Source organism: Pelobates fuscus, chromosome 2 (genome assembly GCF_036172605.1).
Source record: "Pelobates fuscus isolate aPelFus1 chromosome 2, aPelFus1.pri, whole genome shotgun sequence".
In the NCBI taxonomy this organism is placed as follows: domain Eukaryota; kingdom Metazoa; phylum Chordata; class Amphibia; order Anura; family Pelobatidae; genus Pelobates; species Pelobates fuscus.
The window spans coordinates 102151288-102168550 of record NC_086318.1 but is presented as its reverse complement, the minus strand read 5'-3'; the positions used below and the strand labels follow the sequence as shown (position 1 = coordinate 102168550).

The following is a 17263-nucleotide window of genomic DNA, read 5'->3' as shown; positions in this document are numbered from 1 at the left end:
ATTCATTTTGGATTAGGGTTCAAGTTAGGATTAAGGTCAGCAAGGGAAATTCTCTGCTCAAATCAATATCAAAATGTCAATATCATATTACATACTTCATAAATAACACCAAGCTAGAGGACTAGGGGAGATATAGGAGTAATATAGCTACATGAAATTTAGAGTCTCAATTCTGTACAAAACAATAAAAAAAATACAATTTGGCAATTTAACCATAAATGTTCGTAATTTATCTATATGTATTTGTTACCAGGAATGAATAGCAATCATCTAACCAGAAGAATGAAAGGAAAATAGATACAAAATTCTCACCAGAACCCAGGTTCTTGTGCACAACCAATAAATTCAGTCACCCAAGTTCATTCTTACAAATTCAAATCAAAGCTGAAATAAAGGGGGAAATGCTGTGTAATGAAGGAAATAGGAACAATAATTCCACATTTCCAAACTAAATAACTATCTAAAAGATCAAGATAAACTCCATCTACACTGTGCCATAGTGTAGATCCAGTTTAGAACGATAAAATATTTTTTTCTGCACCAGAAACCCATTTTGAATATGCCATTTTAAAAAAACGTCAGTGGACATGTTATAAATTCAGCATAAAAACTGCTGTACTCAGGAGACATAGCTGAGCACAGTTTATTGTTTTTTATTAATGTAGCACACATTAGGTTTACAAATTAAACTTCTAATTTACAAAAAGAGGAGATTGAATGATATCATAACATTGGTACTAAAATAATGGTACAAAAAGGCTCAAAATACATCACATGACATATCACGTGGTGTCTACTTTCACAAATAGTATGAATTTATGGGATAATTGAAACTGTCAAACTACTACAATGTCTGAAAATGCAGAATAGGCCCTTCCAATCCAGCTATCAAAATTCTAACTTTAAGAACTGAAATAACTCTTTTATATGACACTGTAGCGTTACAAGAGAGTGACAAAGACATACATTGTGGGTATTGTCTTATTTAGAAGAGTTAGTTGTGCATAATTTATGTGGTTTATTAATAGCGGCACATATCAGAATGCCCAGCAAAAAATGTAATGTGTATGTAAAAAAAACGCCGTGATTTATTTTTACCACAAACGTTGACATAAACTGGTGAAAAAATAGCAGTGCATTGAGGCACAATATACACAGTTAAAGCACTGACGAAGCGAGGTAAATTACATAAAACAATTCATTACTGACATTTGACTGGGACAAATACAATGTTCAATACCATTAAAATAGCTTTTGATTTATGACCCATGAATTTAGAACTGCTGTTAACTTTAGTTACCATATATCAACCTACCTCAACTATATAATTCTAGAAAAACATGATGTCTGCAATGTTCGGAAGACACATAACTGCAAATGCATTTAACAAATCACACGTAAAAATGTCTTTATTAAAACCAGCAAAAAATAGAATACATACAGATAATATGTTTCTCAAGTTAATCTGTATAATGCCCATAAAAATATTGGAAGTTTTGAAAGTCACACACACTAAATAGTTCTGTTATTTATTATATAATCACTATTGCTAACAACACTGCATTCATACAGACTTACAATAAAAATGTAAACAGATGGCACATTATTTTATCCAAGGGAATCGATCCCTTAAAATGACACAGATATTATAGCTCTAAATGTTTTGGTAGCCATATAGCTTAAAAACTACTCACAGTCTTTATACTACTTTTTTTATTCTTAATTTTATGGCACTTCCAGTCTACCATTGCAGATAATTCTGAAGGATACGCAAGCCTTAATGTAGAGCATCACTAGATGTAATGTATACAATGCACACTATTTCTCCTACAGGGCTTGCTTTCTAAGTGCCACAATGTAAGAAAAACAAAAACAAACCACAGGTCATGAAATTACTGGAACTTCCAAATGCAAGAAGCCACTAAATTTGAACATGCACATAGACTACTTAAAACAGACAAGTACACAAAAAGTGCAGAATACTTGCCAGTATTGATATTTTAGTCCACAAATCCTCCTGTATATTAGCATTTACAGGCACTGAATAAAGAGCTTAACAATGGGGACAGCGACTGTGTAGTTGTAACCAGTTCTTTAGTTCTAGAATATATAGAGAACAAGACTTCATCTATACCTGATGATGTTCATAGTGAGCATACTATCTGTCGCTCTGGTAACACAGGACTATTACTCCTCTTTTATCTACAATCCTATTGTATTGTAGATAATTTACTGTCTGCATCTGAACCAAGTGTGTACCAAGATGGGACAGGTAAGAAAAGTTACTGTTGGTGGTAGAAAGCATCCCTTGTGATCCCATGAAGACCATTTAGAATTGAAGATAAGCCTCTTCATTACATGCCCCAAGGAAAGCAATGAGCAAGAAAATGGGGGAAAGGGCCAATCAGTATGTGGGTAGAGTATATGCATGAGGTCCCACTGTCTAGTTATGCTCCAATATCTAGAAGAAAACTTCTATTTATACTCTATGTCGAATAAGAGAACCTGCAACAGTTCACAAAGCTACTACACAAAGCTGTACTAAGTACATGGACAAAGGCTTATTTGCAGCTGAAGTCCTGCACAGTAAGTTAATACATAACAATCATGGATCTCAAGCAATGGATCCAAGTTAGAAAAAATAACATTTAGAAACATAAAACAGATAAGTGGCTATTATTTTGGGCTTCACAAGCAGCCTTTCACTTAACAATACACAATGAAAACAGAATTATTGACCCGAGTTTACTTTAGAACACAATATTAGAACCTTGGCACAGATTGGACATAGATCATATACTTAACATTTAATGTAACAAATTACAGCACACACATTACGAAATATGCATGTGTTGTTTTCAAGAGGCAATGCCATTTTCTTCTCTTTCATTTGTTCATCAGACAAATACACATAACAATTTATTGCATTAATTAATTATACTCAGTTGGCTTATGAGAGAGCACTCACTTCAATGAGAGAAATTCTACATTTCTGATTTTTAATGGCACAGTAAAGCCAAACATGGATCGCAGCTTATTTTAAAGGCTATGTGAAAATATTTGTTGTTCTCACGGAAAGTAATCCCATTCTTGCATTCAACTAATTCACTACTGGATCAGCTTAGTATTAGGTGAAAATTAGATTAAGGTATATTCCAATGTTCCTCTTTGTTAATCTGTTTTGAATAATTATATTAAACAATAGCTAGAGTTTAATAATTGATCATGGTATCATGACAATAGAATTGCCAATTCTAGGCAAAACAGTTTGACTATGAAATAGTTGAGTCGATCAGTTCTCCATAAATGTGCCATAATTCATTTTCAGAAGTGCTTTATCTGCATTTGGGAATGTACCATATTCATAACGTGTTATTGTATCAATTTTAACCTGAGAGTGAACAAAATTATTGAGAATATTGGCGCCTATAGGCATCAAGAAAGCTTGAAAACTGAATTGCGGTAGTAAAATATGAATTATTCTTTTCTAGTTCTCAATTCTAGTGCTCAATTATTTTTGTAGTAAAGAGCAGGTTTTCCAATATACTTTTCCATTTGCTCCTCATTCTTATCCAAGCATCCTCCTTCTCCTGTGATCCAATAATATTTGTTGCATAACATTGTATCACAGAAGCCCATATCAACACAATAAACTAGACATGTACATGTGTGTCTATTTTGATCTCGCTCTAAATGACTTACATCAGCAATTATCAGTATTTCAGAACTAGCGCCTTTGATATAAAATGTCTAAAACAAAACTATCACCATTTGGTCATTTGAAAGTTTGGATATTGTGTAAACTCCAAAGAGTAACACTGGTGTTGACAGGGTCAGGCTAAGGACGAATACCATTAAGTCCCCTTCAATATTGACTTGTGTTATTATAGTATTATATGGGTTTTGGGTACATGTGTCTGTGGTGTCTTCTAGTAGGTATAAGTGTTGTATGCTGGGTTCTGAATTGAGGCTTCTACATCAAAGTTCCCTGGATAAACTGTTCCATAATTAATCCATGTTTGGGACCTGGGAATATTTCTCTCACTGGATTAAAAGCTCTCGCACCACACTTATCACTTGTTACGCTTCATCTAAAAAGTTATTACTTTATCTACAGTTAAGATGTGGTTTAATTCAAACTGTTCCCACATCTTGTCAAAACTAGCTTATATTGCTTTAAAATAAAATATTCTGGGTTTACACAAACATCTACTTAAAGAGAAGTTTAAAGTAAAGAACAGAAATGTGACCTAACATTTCCACTTGGTGGCCTGCTTTCTGTGACAACTCCCCTGTTAATTTGCTTGTCTTGTGACTGCTGCGTGGTAAGGTGAAGACTCTTGTGGCTCCTGGAATCTCGTAGTTTTCCTGGAAGGAAAGGTTCATTGTCATTAGTATATGAAATGTGAGATGTATGAAAGATGTGTCCATGATTAGTTGGAGGTGATACCAGATATCACATAATCAATATTATATCAACATTATATTCTAAAAAAAGGACAGGTTTCGGATCTAAGTAGCCCATGAACAAACTAGGAATATAGGAATAATAAACGTTTTTGTTTATTTGAATTGTTTGAAAGAGGTGGAACATTTGTGTAATGTAGAAGAGTAGGCATATTAATATTGGTCACTGGTAACATTGAAGTACAGCGTTATACTTCAATGATCTTCAGTAATTATGGCAAGGACAGAGAAAGAGATAAAGAATCACTTTCATGGGGTTTTCCCTCATATACCAAGGCTTGATCCCCCCACTATAAAAATGTGAGAATTGCAGGATGACTTTGGCTTTTGGTTTATTATTCAAGTCAACATTAAAAGACTGAAGATACATGGCCTTAATTTTGTTTTAAAAAAAAAAAAAAAAAAAATTCTGGAAGGACTGAGAAGATATGAATGGATGGAGAGTAAGAAGAAAGTGAAAGGAGCAAGTGGACAAAAAAAATAATAAAAAAATAAAAAACACACACAGGTAAGTTTTTAAACCATGCTAAAGCAATTTGAGAGTTTACACTGAGCACCATAACTCTGGGCACCATAACTACTTCAGCAAGCTGTGTAACATGGTGCGTGGGGTGTACCTTTAATGCAGATCACATTAAAAAGATAAACTTCACCAGTGTTTACACAATGAATAGAAGAACACTTAGAGAACTTGCATTCATTGTATTTACATCTGTCCTTATGTCAAATGGTGCAGAGATATTAGAAAGACTTTAGAATTTCTATTTGAAGGAAAGTAAAAAATAAGGTAACCACGTATATAGAAAAGACAGGGAAGGCAAGAAAGGGGGAGGGGTGGCCCTGTATGTAAAGAATAGCATAAAATCTAGCCTAATAAAGGTTAGTGAGGCGAACATAGAGTCAGTTTGGGTTACGTTAGAATTTGGTAATCACACAGTAACTCGTGTAGGTGTGATTTATAGGCCCCCAGGACAAATTGAAGAGTTAGATAATCTACTAGTTGAAGAAATAGCTAAAATGACAATGAAGGGGGAAGTTATCATCATGGGTGACTTTAATCTTCCTGATATAAATTGGAAAACAAAAATAGCTACTTGTGCCAGGAGCACACATATTCTAAACTCCCTACTGGGATTGTCTCTAAAACAAGTCGTTGAGGAGCCAACTCGTAAAGAGGCCATACTAGATTTAGTGTTAACAAATGGAGATTTGGTATCAGATATTACTGTAGGTGAAAGTTTAGGATCCAGTGATCATCAGTCAGTGTGGTTTAATATAAGAACAGTGACTGAGTCACACCACACAAAAACAAAAGTTTTAGACTTTAGAAAAACAGACTTTTCCAAAATTAGAATATGTGTAAAGGAGTCATTATCAGACTGGAGCAATTTAAATGGAGTCCAAAAGAAATGGGATTATTTAAAAGTTGCACTACTGAAGGCAACAGAAAATTGCATTAGGCTTGTCATTAAAAGCAAAAAATTCAAGAAACCACTGTGGTACTCCACAGATGTAGCCAAAATAGTAAAAAACAAAAAGTTAGCATTTAGTAATTATAAAAAAACCCAGAGTGAGGAAGACAGAATGACCTATAAGATTAGGCAGAAAGAGGCTAAGCAAGTTATAAGAGCTTCCAAATCACACACAGAAGAGAAAATAGCACAGTCAGTAAAAAAGGGGGACAAAACATTTTTTAGATACATAAATGAGAAAAGAAAAGTAAAACAAGGATTAGTTAGATTAAAAACAAAAGAAGGAAGGTATGTAGATGAGGATAAAGGTCTAGCTGACTGCATCAATGAATATTTTTGTTCGGTATTTACAGATGAAAATGAAGGAAAGGGACCTCAGTTAAGAAAAAGGATAAATGAGTCATTTATTACACGTGAGTTTACAGAGGAAGAGGTTCTATTTCAACTGTCAAAAGTAAAGACAAATAAGTCAATGGGACCTGATGGAATACACCCAAAGCTATTAAAAGAGCTTAGTGGTGTACTAGCAAAACCATTAACAGATTTATTTAACCAATCATTGATAACAGGAGTAGTCCCAGAAGATTGGAAGTTAGCGAATGTTGTGCCCATTCACAAGAAAGGTAATAGGGAGGAGTCGGGCAACTATAGGCCAGTAAGCCTAACTTCAGTAGTGGGGAAAGTGATGGAAACCATGTTAAAGGATAGGATTGTTGAACATCTAAAAACACATGGATTTCAAGATCAGAGACAACATGGGTTTACTTCAGGGAGATCATGCCAAACTAATCTTATTGATTTTTTTGATTGGGTAACTAAAATTATAGATCAGGGTGGTGCAGTAGACATTGCTTACCTCGATTTCAGTAAGGCTTTTGACACTGTTGCACATAGAAGGCTTATCAACAAACTACAATCTTTGAGTTTGGATTCCAATATTGTTGAATGGGTAAGGCAGTGGCTGAGTGACAGGCAACAGAGGGTTGTAGTCAATGGAGTATATTCGAAGCTTGGGCTTGTCACCAGTGGGGTACCTCAGGGATCTGTACTTGGACCCATTCTCTTTAATATTTTTATTAGTGATATTGCAGAAGGTCTTGATGGTAAGGTGTGTCTTTTTGCGGATGATACTAAGATATGTAACAGGGTTGATGTTCCAGGAGGGATAAGCCAAATGGAAAATGATTTAGGTAAACTAGAAAAATGGTCAGAGTTGTGGCAACTGACATTTAATGTGGATAAGTGCAAGATAATGCATCTTGGACGTAAAAACCCAAGGGCAGAGTCTAGAATATTTGATAGAGTCCTAACCTCAACATCTGAGGAAAGGGATTTAGGGGTGATTATTTCTGATGACTTAAAGGTAGGCAGACAATGTAATAGAGCAGCAGGAAATGCTAGCAGAATGCTTGGTTGTATAGGGAGAGGTATTAGCAGTAGAAAGAGGGAAGTGCTCATGCCATTGTACAGAACACTGGTGAGACCTCACTTGGAGTACTGTACACAGTACTGGAGACCATATCTTCAGAAGGATATTGATACCTTAGAGAGAGTTCAAAGAAGGGCTACTAAACTGGTTCATGGATTGCAGGATAAAACTTACCAGGAAAGGTTAAAGGATCTTAACATGTATAGCATGGAGGAAAGACGAGACAGGGGGGATATGATAGAAACATTTAAATACATAAAGGGAATCAACACAGTAAAGGAGGAGACTATATTTAAAAGAAGAAAAACTACCACAACAAGAGGACATAATCTTAAATTAGAGGGACAAAGGTTTAAAAATAATATCAGGAAGTATTACTTTACTGAGAGGGTAGTGGATGCATGGAATAGCCTTCCAGCTGAAGTGGTAGAGGTTAACACAGTAAAGGAGTTTAAGCATGCGTGGGATAGGCATAAGGCTATCCTAACTATAAGATAAGGCCAGGGACTAATGAAAGTATTTAGAAAACTGGGCAGACTAGATGGGCCGAATGGTTCTTATCTGCCGTCACATTCTATGTTTTTATGTTTCTATGTATGGACAATGATGCTCTTAACTTCTACTTTATAGTTTTTCTAGCTTCCTGTATTAAGGCAGCTGACCTGTCTGATTATCGTCAATGAATCCAAAATAAACTGACTAGCAATTGGTCACTGATCAATTCTTCAAATCAGAGCTAGACAATGAGATGTTGTAATTGTGACTGTGTTTGTAATTGTCCCTGTAACCACTAATAGGGAAGGATATGGAAGAGACATTCAGCACTTTCCAAAAAACATTTAAATGCCAGACAAGACGGATGTTTCATCAAAATCCATTGTAACCTTTTGTGAGAGATATGCAAATAGCTCAATATCTGCTATTCTATTTTTGATCATTATTACCATTTATTAATCACCTAAAAAGTCACATAGAGAAAGCATGTTTCCTATCCTAAAATTGAGCATTTATGCAAAAAAAAACACAAAAAAACCCAAACACACATTTTATCATTAATTTGACATGGTTACATAGGATGAAAAAGACTTGCATCCATCAATTTCATCCTTTAACCAGATTTCAATTTGAAATTGAAGTGAATTACAGATCCGACTTGGTTAACACATAAATACAAAATGTATGATTAATATAGTAATGCCATTATCATCCGACAAGTTTTACATGTATGGAAGTATGCGGCCCAAATCTGTCAGACTTCTCTCTGTTTAAGCATTATCCCTGAACGTTATGTTATGCACCTGGTAAATCTTTCATTCCTGGGCTCCTTTCCTTGTTGGTGATGAGTGGTCTGTCAGCATACTGCATTGGTATAGTTGGAAGCACTTCTTGGGTTAAGTCCTCTTGCATGACTGTATAGGAAATCATATATTTTATGAAATCTTACATTTATTTTCCGCGGCACACCGGTCATAAGAACACTCAATTCAAGCTCTATTTTACCAGTTTTACCTGGAGGGCAAGGTGTTTCTGAGTCTTTTTTGTTTAATTCATCATGAAGAGATTGAGATGATTCCCGTCCTGAATCAGTCTCCTTTGTAGGTCGTCCTAAAATTTCATTTTCTTTTGCAGTCAGATTCTGTATAAGGAAATATGTACACATCTTCCCCTTTCCTTTCACATCAATTTCTCCCCGTTCAGCTATTTCAAATTCTTTGTCTTTAAGGCACCTATATTTAAAGAAAAAAGCAGTTTGTGAAACTCACATTTAATAGTCATTTTACCTATTGTATAGATTGGAAATTTTATTTTTATTTTTGCTGTTTAAAAAAACAGGAGTTGGAGGTCAGAGGTAATTAATCACATGGGTGTTTTATTTATTGATTTGTTTTATTTATTTATTTATTTTTATTTGACTACAGCTTAGTTGGTAGTTTACTGGTATAATTATTCGCAGGAATGGTAACCTAGGCGAATCAAGATGTGACTATGAATTGTAACATTAAATAGATACGACAGACCTCCAAAGCACTTCAGCAAATTAAAGTGCTTTAGGGGTGAGTAGTGTCCATTTAATGTTATAATTAATTCGTAGTCACATCTTGATTCGCCTAAATCACCATTCTTGTCAATGAATATACCAGTTGGTGTGTTTGTGAAGAGTGTGTCTTATTTTAAGCTCTATTGGAAGTACGTGATTACGAAGCCAGAGACAGTCTGGGCTTGGAAATATTGTGAGGGATTGCAAAGGTTCCAGACAAGAGATCTGCAGATTTGAAATGACTTTTGTTAAAGGGACTCTATACTCTTCCGAACCACTACAGCTTAATGTAGTGGTTCTGGTGTCTACATTATGTCCCTGCAGCTTTGGCACTGTAAACACTGCCTTTTCAGAGAAAATGCAATGTTTGCATTGCTGGCTAGTTATACCTCTAGTGGTAGTCACTCAGACAGCCACTAGAGGTGTGTCCTGTGTCAGTGCTACACAGTGTTTGAATTCCTGACACTGCAGTGTTCCTTTAATTTTGATCTTACAGCTGTTTGGTAGAGCTAGATCCCTAATTTTCTAACCTTACATGGGATTGCCATATTTCAGGACAGCAAAATAGGGAGCTATCAAATAAAAGCAAAGAGAGCAAAATTAAGAAAAGAATGTTTCTTAATTTTGATCTTTCAGCTATTTAGTAGATAGCTCCCTAATTGTCTATCCTTAAATTGGATTGACATATTTAAGGATACCAAATTAGGGAGCTATCTATTAAACAACTGAAAGAGCAAAATTAAGTAAAGACCTTTTCTTAATTGTGATCTTTCAGCTATTTAGTAGATAGCTCCCTAATTGTCTATCCTTAATTGTGATCTTTCAGCTGTTTAGTAGATAAGTTCCTAAATAAAATTGGTAAACTTATGTAGGATTGCCATATTTACGGATACCAAATTAAGGTACGGTTTAGCATATAGCTCCCTTATTTGGTATACTTAAATGGGGAAATTCCTGGTAATGATAGCAAATTAGGGAGTTATCTACTGAACAGCTGAACGATCAAAATTAAGAAAAGGGCTTTTTTCCCCTTAATTTTGATCTTTCAGCATTTTAACAGATAACTCCCTCAATTGGTACGTTGTAACTGTGTGACTGCCACCTTCATTCGTACCCCACAGGAAACAACGGGTGTCTACATTTTGAAAATGAATGAAATTTTCTGATAAATTTGAGTTCGTCCGAATTGATTCATTCCAAATTTCAAATGAAACGAAATTCAAAAAGTAGCTAAATCAAACTAAACACATTTTTTCACCAGTGCACATCTCTATTCGATATACCCCGAGTGAAACAATGCATAATTAAATGCCTGCTAGTTTTCATGGGGGTACATCTATTAACCTTGGATATTTTTATTTTTTGTGGGGGTGTGTGGGGGGATTGGTGCAGTGCAGTGTCCCTTTAATAAAGCAAGTTACCACCTTTGTCTCTTCCTGAATGGTAACAGGTTAAACTAGTAGAAACTGGTGTTGGCAGGCATTCACCACTCAGAAAATTGGCAAAATCTCTAAGGGGTCATGTTTGTGAATATACATCATCCTACTGTTCATTCACTGGATTTGGTAAAGGTCAATTAAACGATAAATAGAACCTTATCTGCTGGGACATATTAATCTGAAAGCCCGGTCTACAACCTAGTGAGATAGGACCTTATGCCATTGTTATGCATGTAATAATTCATGTTAAATGCATGTTAAAGCTCTGCCCAATTCTAAAGCAGTTCTGATTTCTGATGGCTATCTCACTCTTCATGACTTTGCTTTCCAAGACGAATAGGATGTTGTTGATGTTACATTTTGTTCCACAGTACGCAATTTTGCCACATGTACTTCTAGCATGCTAATTCCTACCACACAACTACGCGTTTTACTTCCCCATGCCAAACTCAAGTTACCACTTTGACAACTCTGCCATCATAATTATTCACTAAACTGATAGCATTCCTCTAATGACCGGTGGATGCAAGTAAAGATTTATAGATTCCAGCAAATATCAAACTACCAAACTACCAAAATGAGCTAGAAGCCAGTAATAACCCTGGTCCAAATATCAGACCCTTATTTATAACTAAGAGCACCATAAGTGACCTCAAGACCGTTGCTATTTTAAGTCACTGGTCATTGATGTGACCTTTAAAGTGATCAAGAGGTGTATAATTCTCCCCATTATCACAGGTCTATCAAAACATATCCTGAAAATAAAATATACACATTCCCCTAGATGCCCAAACTCATTAAAATAAATGAAATGTTCTCGACTGATATCCCTTTCCAAATAATATGGTAGTTAACTCCTGACCTGCAACACATAAATGATAGACTTGAGATTCCCCTTCATGTATTTAGCCTTTTTTCCACCATCCCACAGCCCGGTGTATAGGTTGGAAGTGAGAAGAGATTTGCAATGCTTCTCCTGCGGCATAGGGGTGAGGGGCATAGGGGAGACACTTTCACATCTCAAGTTTATTTTAAAAAAAACTGAAAAATTGATCCAAAAGGTGTTCTAACAGCAGTTTACCTGTATGAGTTTGGACTGAGGTGAATTTTATTAGGAACCCCATGACTCTCCATGCGAGATGCTGTGTTTACAGTATCACCAAATAAACAATATCGAGGCATTTTCTCTCCAACAACTCCAGCTAATACCGGACCGGTATGCAGCCCAACACGAATCTACAAAACAAAAACACCACTAACGTATACATAATTACACAGCTCAAATGAATGAAAGCAGGCAAACAGCATCAAGTCTATTAATTCCTCTTGTTCCACTATTCTATGTGTGCAGGCTGGGGGATTGCATGATATTAAATTAATGCAGTAGAACCTATGGGCTTTTTCAGGGATTCTACATGCAATAAAACAAGCTTTGATGACTGCATTTGTCCTCCAGGGCACTGGCAAGAAAATCCAAATGTAGAAAAAGAGACTATCACTGGAGCGTAGATAATTTGTCTCAAGGGAAAAAAGCAAAACTAGCAAACAGAATTAGAATTTTCCCATAATTATCATTATGATAACATTTCATTAAATTACTTTCCATAGCCCTATATACATTTGCTTTAGTATAAATATACACACTAAATAAAAAAATATATATATATTTATATATTATTTATTTTAAATTACGTTTTCCTTTTTTATTTTGAATTTATCTTCTTCCTTGTTTTGTCTTTTTTTTTAATTAACAGAAACTTAAACTTGCTATTATTCTAGCAGTGAGACAGACTCCTTAATGAAGCCCAATCCACATCATGAGAGGTTATCAAGGCTGATGACATTTGTCCAATCAAATGCTGTCTATAGAAAAGCACTGAGGACACACAGCACATAAGACTCGTACACAGCATGATTTTTGACTCTTCTGAACAAAAATTACCGAACTGTCATTCTACACTGTGTCAACTCAGTTCAACTGAATTTCAGTTGTGAAATTTGATTTGGCTGAACAGGACACCTTGGCGGTGCAAAGCTAATTAGCTAGCCAGCAACCACATTAAATAGTATAAACAATAATAAGATAAAATAATAAGCCTACTGGTGTAAACATGACCCCCACATGAGTGCAAGGGACGTTTTATACCTTCCCACTTCCCATACATCCCTTCTCTAATAAGCAGTGGGTGGGGGCTCTACATAAATATTCTAGTGGATTGAATATTTCCAAAAATATATATGTCCACCCCACTCCGCCAGGGGGCTATCCACCCCCATCCAAATTTTAAAAACAGAAAAAAATATATACTTACTATTCAATGTCTTATTTATTTCTTTCATCTTCAGCCCCCAAAAAGGCTAAATAAAAATCTATATTGTCCCATTGCAACTTTGAAAACAAAAAAATAAAACAACAGAAAAAAAATGAGAAAACATAACACAATACAAACAATCTATGTGAGCCTCATGGGGCCAAGGTGGGGAAACTCCTTATAAGGGCTTTCCCACTCTATGCAAGCTCAGTTAGATAACTATGATTAGGTTGCTTACAATATGAATTTGGGGCAAAGTACAGCTGCCCCTGCAGCCACCATCATTTGAAAGGCTGCAGAGGCAGAAGGTACACCTTAAATTCACTTCTTTAATGGAACCGTTAAAATGCCCCTAAAATTTTTATCTTTACTCAACCCATTAAAAAAAATATGAAACATCCAAACATGACACACTTATAATCAGCTTGAAATACGTGTTTCTGCTGTAAAATAGTGGAGCAGAACTGTTCACCATCATGATGGCAAATGCCATAAACATCCCAATTCATAAAAAAAGTTCATTTGGTAAATCCTTGGAATGATAAGCAAAGTTCTCCATGATAGAAGGTTTATTGATTAGAGCTTAGTAATGTGATCACATGGCTTGGATATACCATAGTAACAACACAAATTGCATATATATTCTTCCTCTAAGTCTTAGAGCTGCTTGTTTCCAAGTCACAGCTATCCAATTATTATGTTTATTTGCAGATGATAGCTATTTTCCAGTTGACGTCAAAAAGCGAACTTCATAAAGCTATTCGATTTTCAATACTGTGCTCTGATATGCATTGCTGTTCACTTACTTGAATAGGCATCCCAGTGACTGGATTCTTTACTTCATTTGCCATAAGTATCATTCCGAGTGCAAAATTAGCAACTCTTTCAGCATGAGTAGATACAGGTATAGGAACACCACCTACCACCATGTAGGCATCTCCGATCGTCTCCACCTTCAAAACAAGTTGCAAAATATCAGTCTGTAAACAAGGCAAATATATTTCAACAACATGAACGCAACATATTGCTTCCGTAGTAAGTGTGCCTGGAGAAAACGTTTGGTTCATGCAAATCTTATCAGTTAAACATTTCTTTCAACAGTCTGAAGAAATTAACTTATCAATTTTGAGTTCAAAGTGCAATATTCTTAATTAAGTTTTGGTGACAAAACCATACTATACAGTTCATAACTTCATAACACAAATATTAGGTGTGTTACATAATCCCTCAAAACACAATTGCACAAGATTATGAATTAAAATGTTGACTTTTTTTGTTAGTGTTGCTTTCAATCTACTAAACATACTTATTCAGACTTTACGCTATTAGTTTGTCACTTTTTGTATATGCATATATTTTATACACACACACACACACACACACACACACACACACACACACAAGCACATGGTAAAACATGGGAAATGTCTATATAACTATATAAAAATAGAGAAAAAAGAAATCCCAAAACAGGTACATATAATTTACCTTATAGACATCATGAACATTTGTTAATCTGTCAAATCGAAGATACATAGAGTTCAGCATGGAAACTATTTGGATGGGTTCACATTGGGCACAAATGTTGGTAAATGTTACCACGTCACTAAATAGTATTGTGCATTCCTTGAATTCACCTGGAGGGAATGAAAGATGTCTAAAATGTGTATTCAAACAAACAAACAAAATATAGTATTGTACATTACAATATCACATTCCCATCTTAGACTATCACACTTTCCAAAACATTTCCATACCATAGAAAAAAACTAAAATCCTTATACCATTAGAGCATGAATAATCCCACCACTAACCAGGTCTGTCCACAAATCCTTAAATACTGACAATGTGAATACACATCATTGGCTTTGCCATGCATTGCAATAAAAACTGAATTCTAGCAAATAAACCTTCACATAGTTTCAGTTTTGTTTCAATATTTGCTTATCACAGCCTAAAAATAGTACTATTTCAATCTTTATTACTTATTATTATTATTAAAATTTTACAATATTCTATGTTTAGTGAATTAATTGTATTACTATCGTGCTAAATTATAACTAAACAATGCTTAAAATTCAGACTAATATCCAGGATGTCTATGGTGACAATGATGAGTAGGGATGTGCATGGGCAAACAATTTGGTTCGGCACTTCCGAAATTCGGGACTCTGGCAATTCGGGACTTCGGCACTTCGGTTTGGTTCAGCACTCTGAAATTTGGGAATTTGGCTATTCGGCACTTCAGCAATTCCCTAACCCTACCCCTACCCATACCCCTAATCCTACCCCTAACCCTAACACTAACCCTATGGTAAGGGTTAGTGTTAGAGGAAGATTGGGGTAAGGGTTAGGGGTAGGGTTCGGGTTAGGGTTCGGCTTAGGGTTCGGCTTAGGGTTACTGGTAGGGTTAAGGTTAGGGGTCAGTTTAGGGTTAGGGATAGGGTTAAGGGTAGGGTTAGAGTTAGATTCCTGCCATCATTCCCTTAATTTTCCCTCCCTCTCCTGTTTTGCCACTTTTCTGAAATCCAGGAGTACAAAACTTATTTTTTTCGGATGTGTCATCAAGATTTAATCTATGGTTGCAACCTTGGGTCAGACTTCTAGATTTATCACAAATTTTTCCCTTTATCTACACTTGCTAGTTCAATGTCTAGATTGGAAATGTTGTTGGCTTCAATTCAATTAAATATCCTGATCACTGTAAATTCTGTGAGATACAGTCCAATTATTGACGAGTCAAAGTTGGACAATCTGGCTTTTGATCATTTGCTTTATTGTTTAAGCTTTGTGTACCTGCCAAAACAAAATATTAGTGGCATGTCATATTAAATTAAAAAAAAATACAGATTTTAAATTAAATCATCTACATTGCTGCAGGATGAATGCCAGATGGCGCCTAGCATGTCTAAATCAATTTGTATGTCAACAAATATGCAATTTATGGTATTGTATCTGCTGTATTCACCTGCCTCCACTCTCTTGCCTTCCTTCAACTGGTTGGCCACATGTTTTGGGAGCATGGCATAGAGCAGAGCTTCTGTCTTCTTCTTTTCTTCCTCTAAATGTTTGGACAAGATACGCAGTTCTTCTTTCTTTCTCTCCAACTGATTGGAGAGTTCCATCTCAGCCAATCGCTGCTGGTTCAGTAGAATTAGATCCCTTGTAACATCATGTGGTGCAATGTCTGAGATATGCATCTGACGTTCTTCCAGTTCATGCAAGGAACGCAGCAAAGGAGAGCACAGGTATAACATGCACTGAAGACTTTCCATCCATATCATCTGACCTGAAAGCAAAATGATCAACTAAATAAAAAAAACTACTTTTACCCACTTGTTAAAAAAGGAACAGAGGCTTCTACCAAAGTAGAAAATAGTTGCGCATAATTTTCACCACTTGATAATAAAGATTCCACAAAATGGGCATAGACTGCAGGTGGTTTGAAGATGGACAAAAGATCTCAAAATAGCAAACCTAGTCTTAAGAGAGCGTAGAAATAGTAATTTAGTCATATTTAACTAGTAATTATTAATAGAATAAATGTATAGAAAAAAAGGGATAAATCAGACAAACTCAACTTGCACAAGAAAAAAAATTGTAGATGCGCACCAAATTGCTGCTGCTGGCCAGACAGAAGAGAAAGGTCTCTAAATGAAGAAATCAGTGGTTCAGTTACCACAAAAACACCATTCTCCAGCAGAGAACACAAATCATTGCAGCTTTATTAGTATGAAGAACATCAGCACAATGAACAGCACCACAGAGGAGGAGGAAAAGCCTAACGTCCTAACGTGTTAACGCATTTCAGACTCCAAAGTTCTTACTCATAGGACCCCCTGTAGAGCAAATCCTCATGCTGACTCTATTCATACTAATAAAGTTGCAATCATTTGAGTACTTTGCTAAAGCATAATAAAAAATAAAGCCATGAAAACATAGTCAATTGATGACTTGTAGAGTTGCAAATCATAGCAATCAGCTGTTTAATTATAAACTGGCTTGTCAGCTGAATAGGTTGATGATCATCAGTAAGCAAATGCATACATTCCAATTTTGATAAAGTACTTTCTCCGTATCTCAAGAAAAAATTATGTAAACTTGTG

General features: G+C 35.5%; 1 protein-coding gene across 1 annotated transcript in view; it reads right to left on the bottom strand.

Moving 5' to 3' along the window:
• Positions 1-1433: 1433 nt before the first annotated feature.
• LOC134586741 (guanylate cyclase soluble subunit beta-2-like) overlaps positions 1434-17263 on the bottom strand; it is an 88425-nt gene continuing 72595 nt past the window's right edge. The window contains exons 10-16 of the mRNA XM_063442507.1: positions 16126-16446; positions 14646-14794; positions 13964-14110; positions 11927-12081; positions 8878-9095; positions 8667-8777; positions 1434-4368 (exon numbers count right to left, since the gene is read on the bottom strand). Of these exons, the coding sequence (XP_063298577.1) occupies positions 4226-4368; positions 8667-8777; positions 8878-9095; positions 11927-12081; positions 13964-14110; positions 14646-14794; positions 16126-16446 (1244 nt within the window). The 3' untranslated portion in view covers positions 1434-4225. The remainder of the gene's footprint in view (positions 4369-8666; positions 8778-8877; positions 9096-11926; positions 12082-13963; positions 14111-14645; positions 14795-16125; positions 16447-17263) is intronic.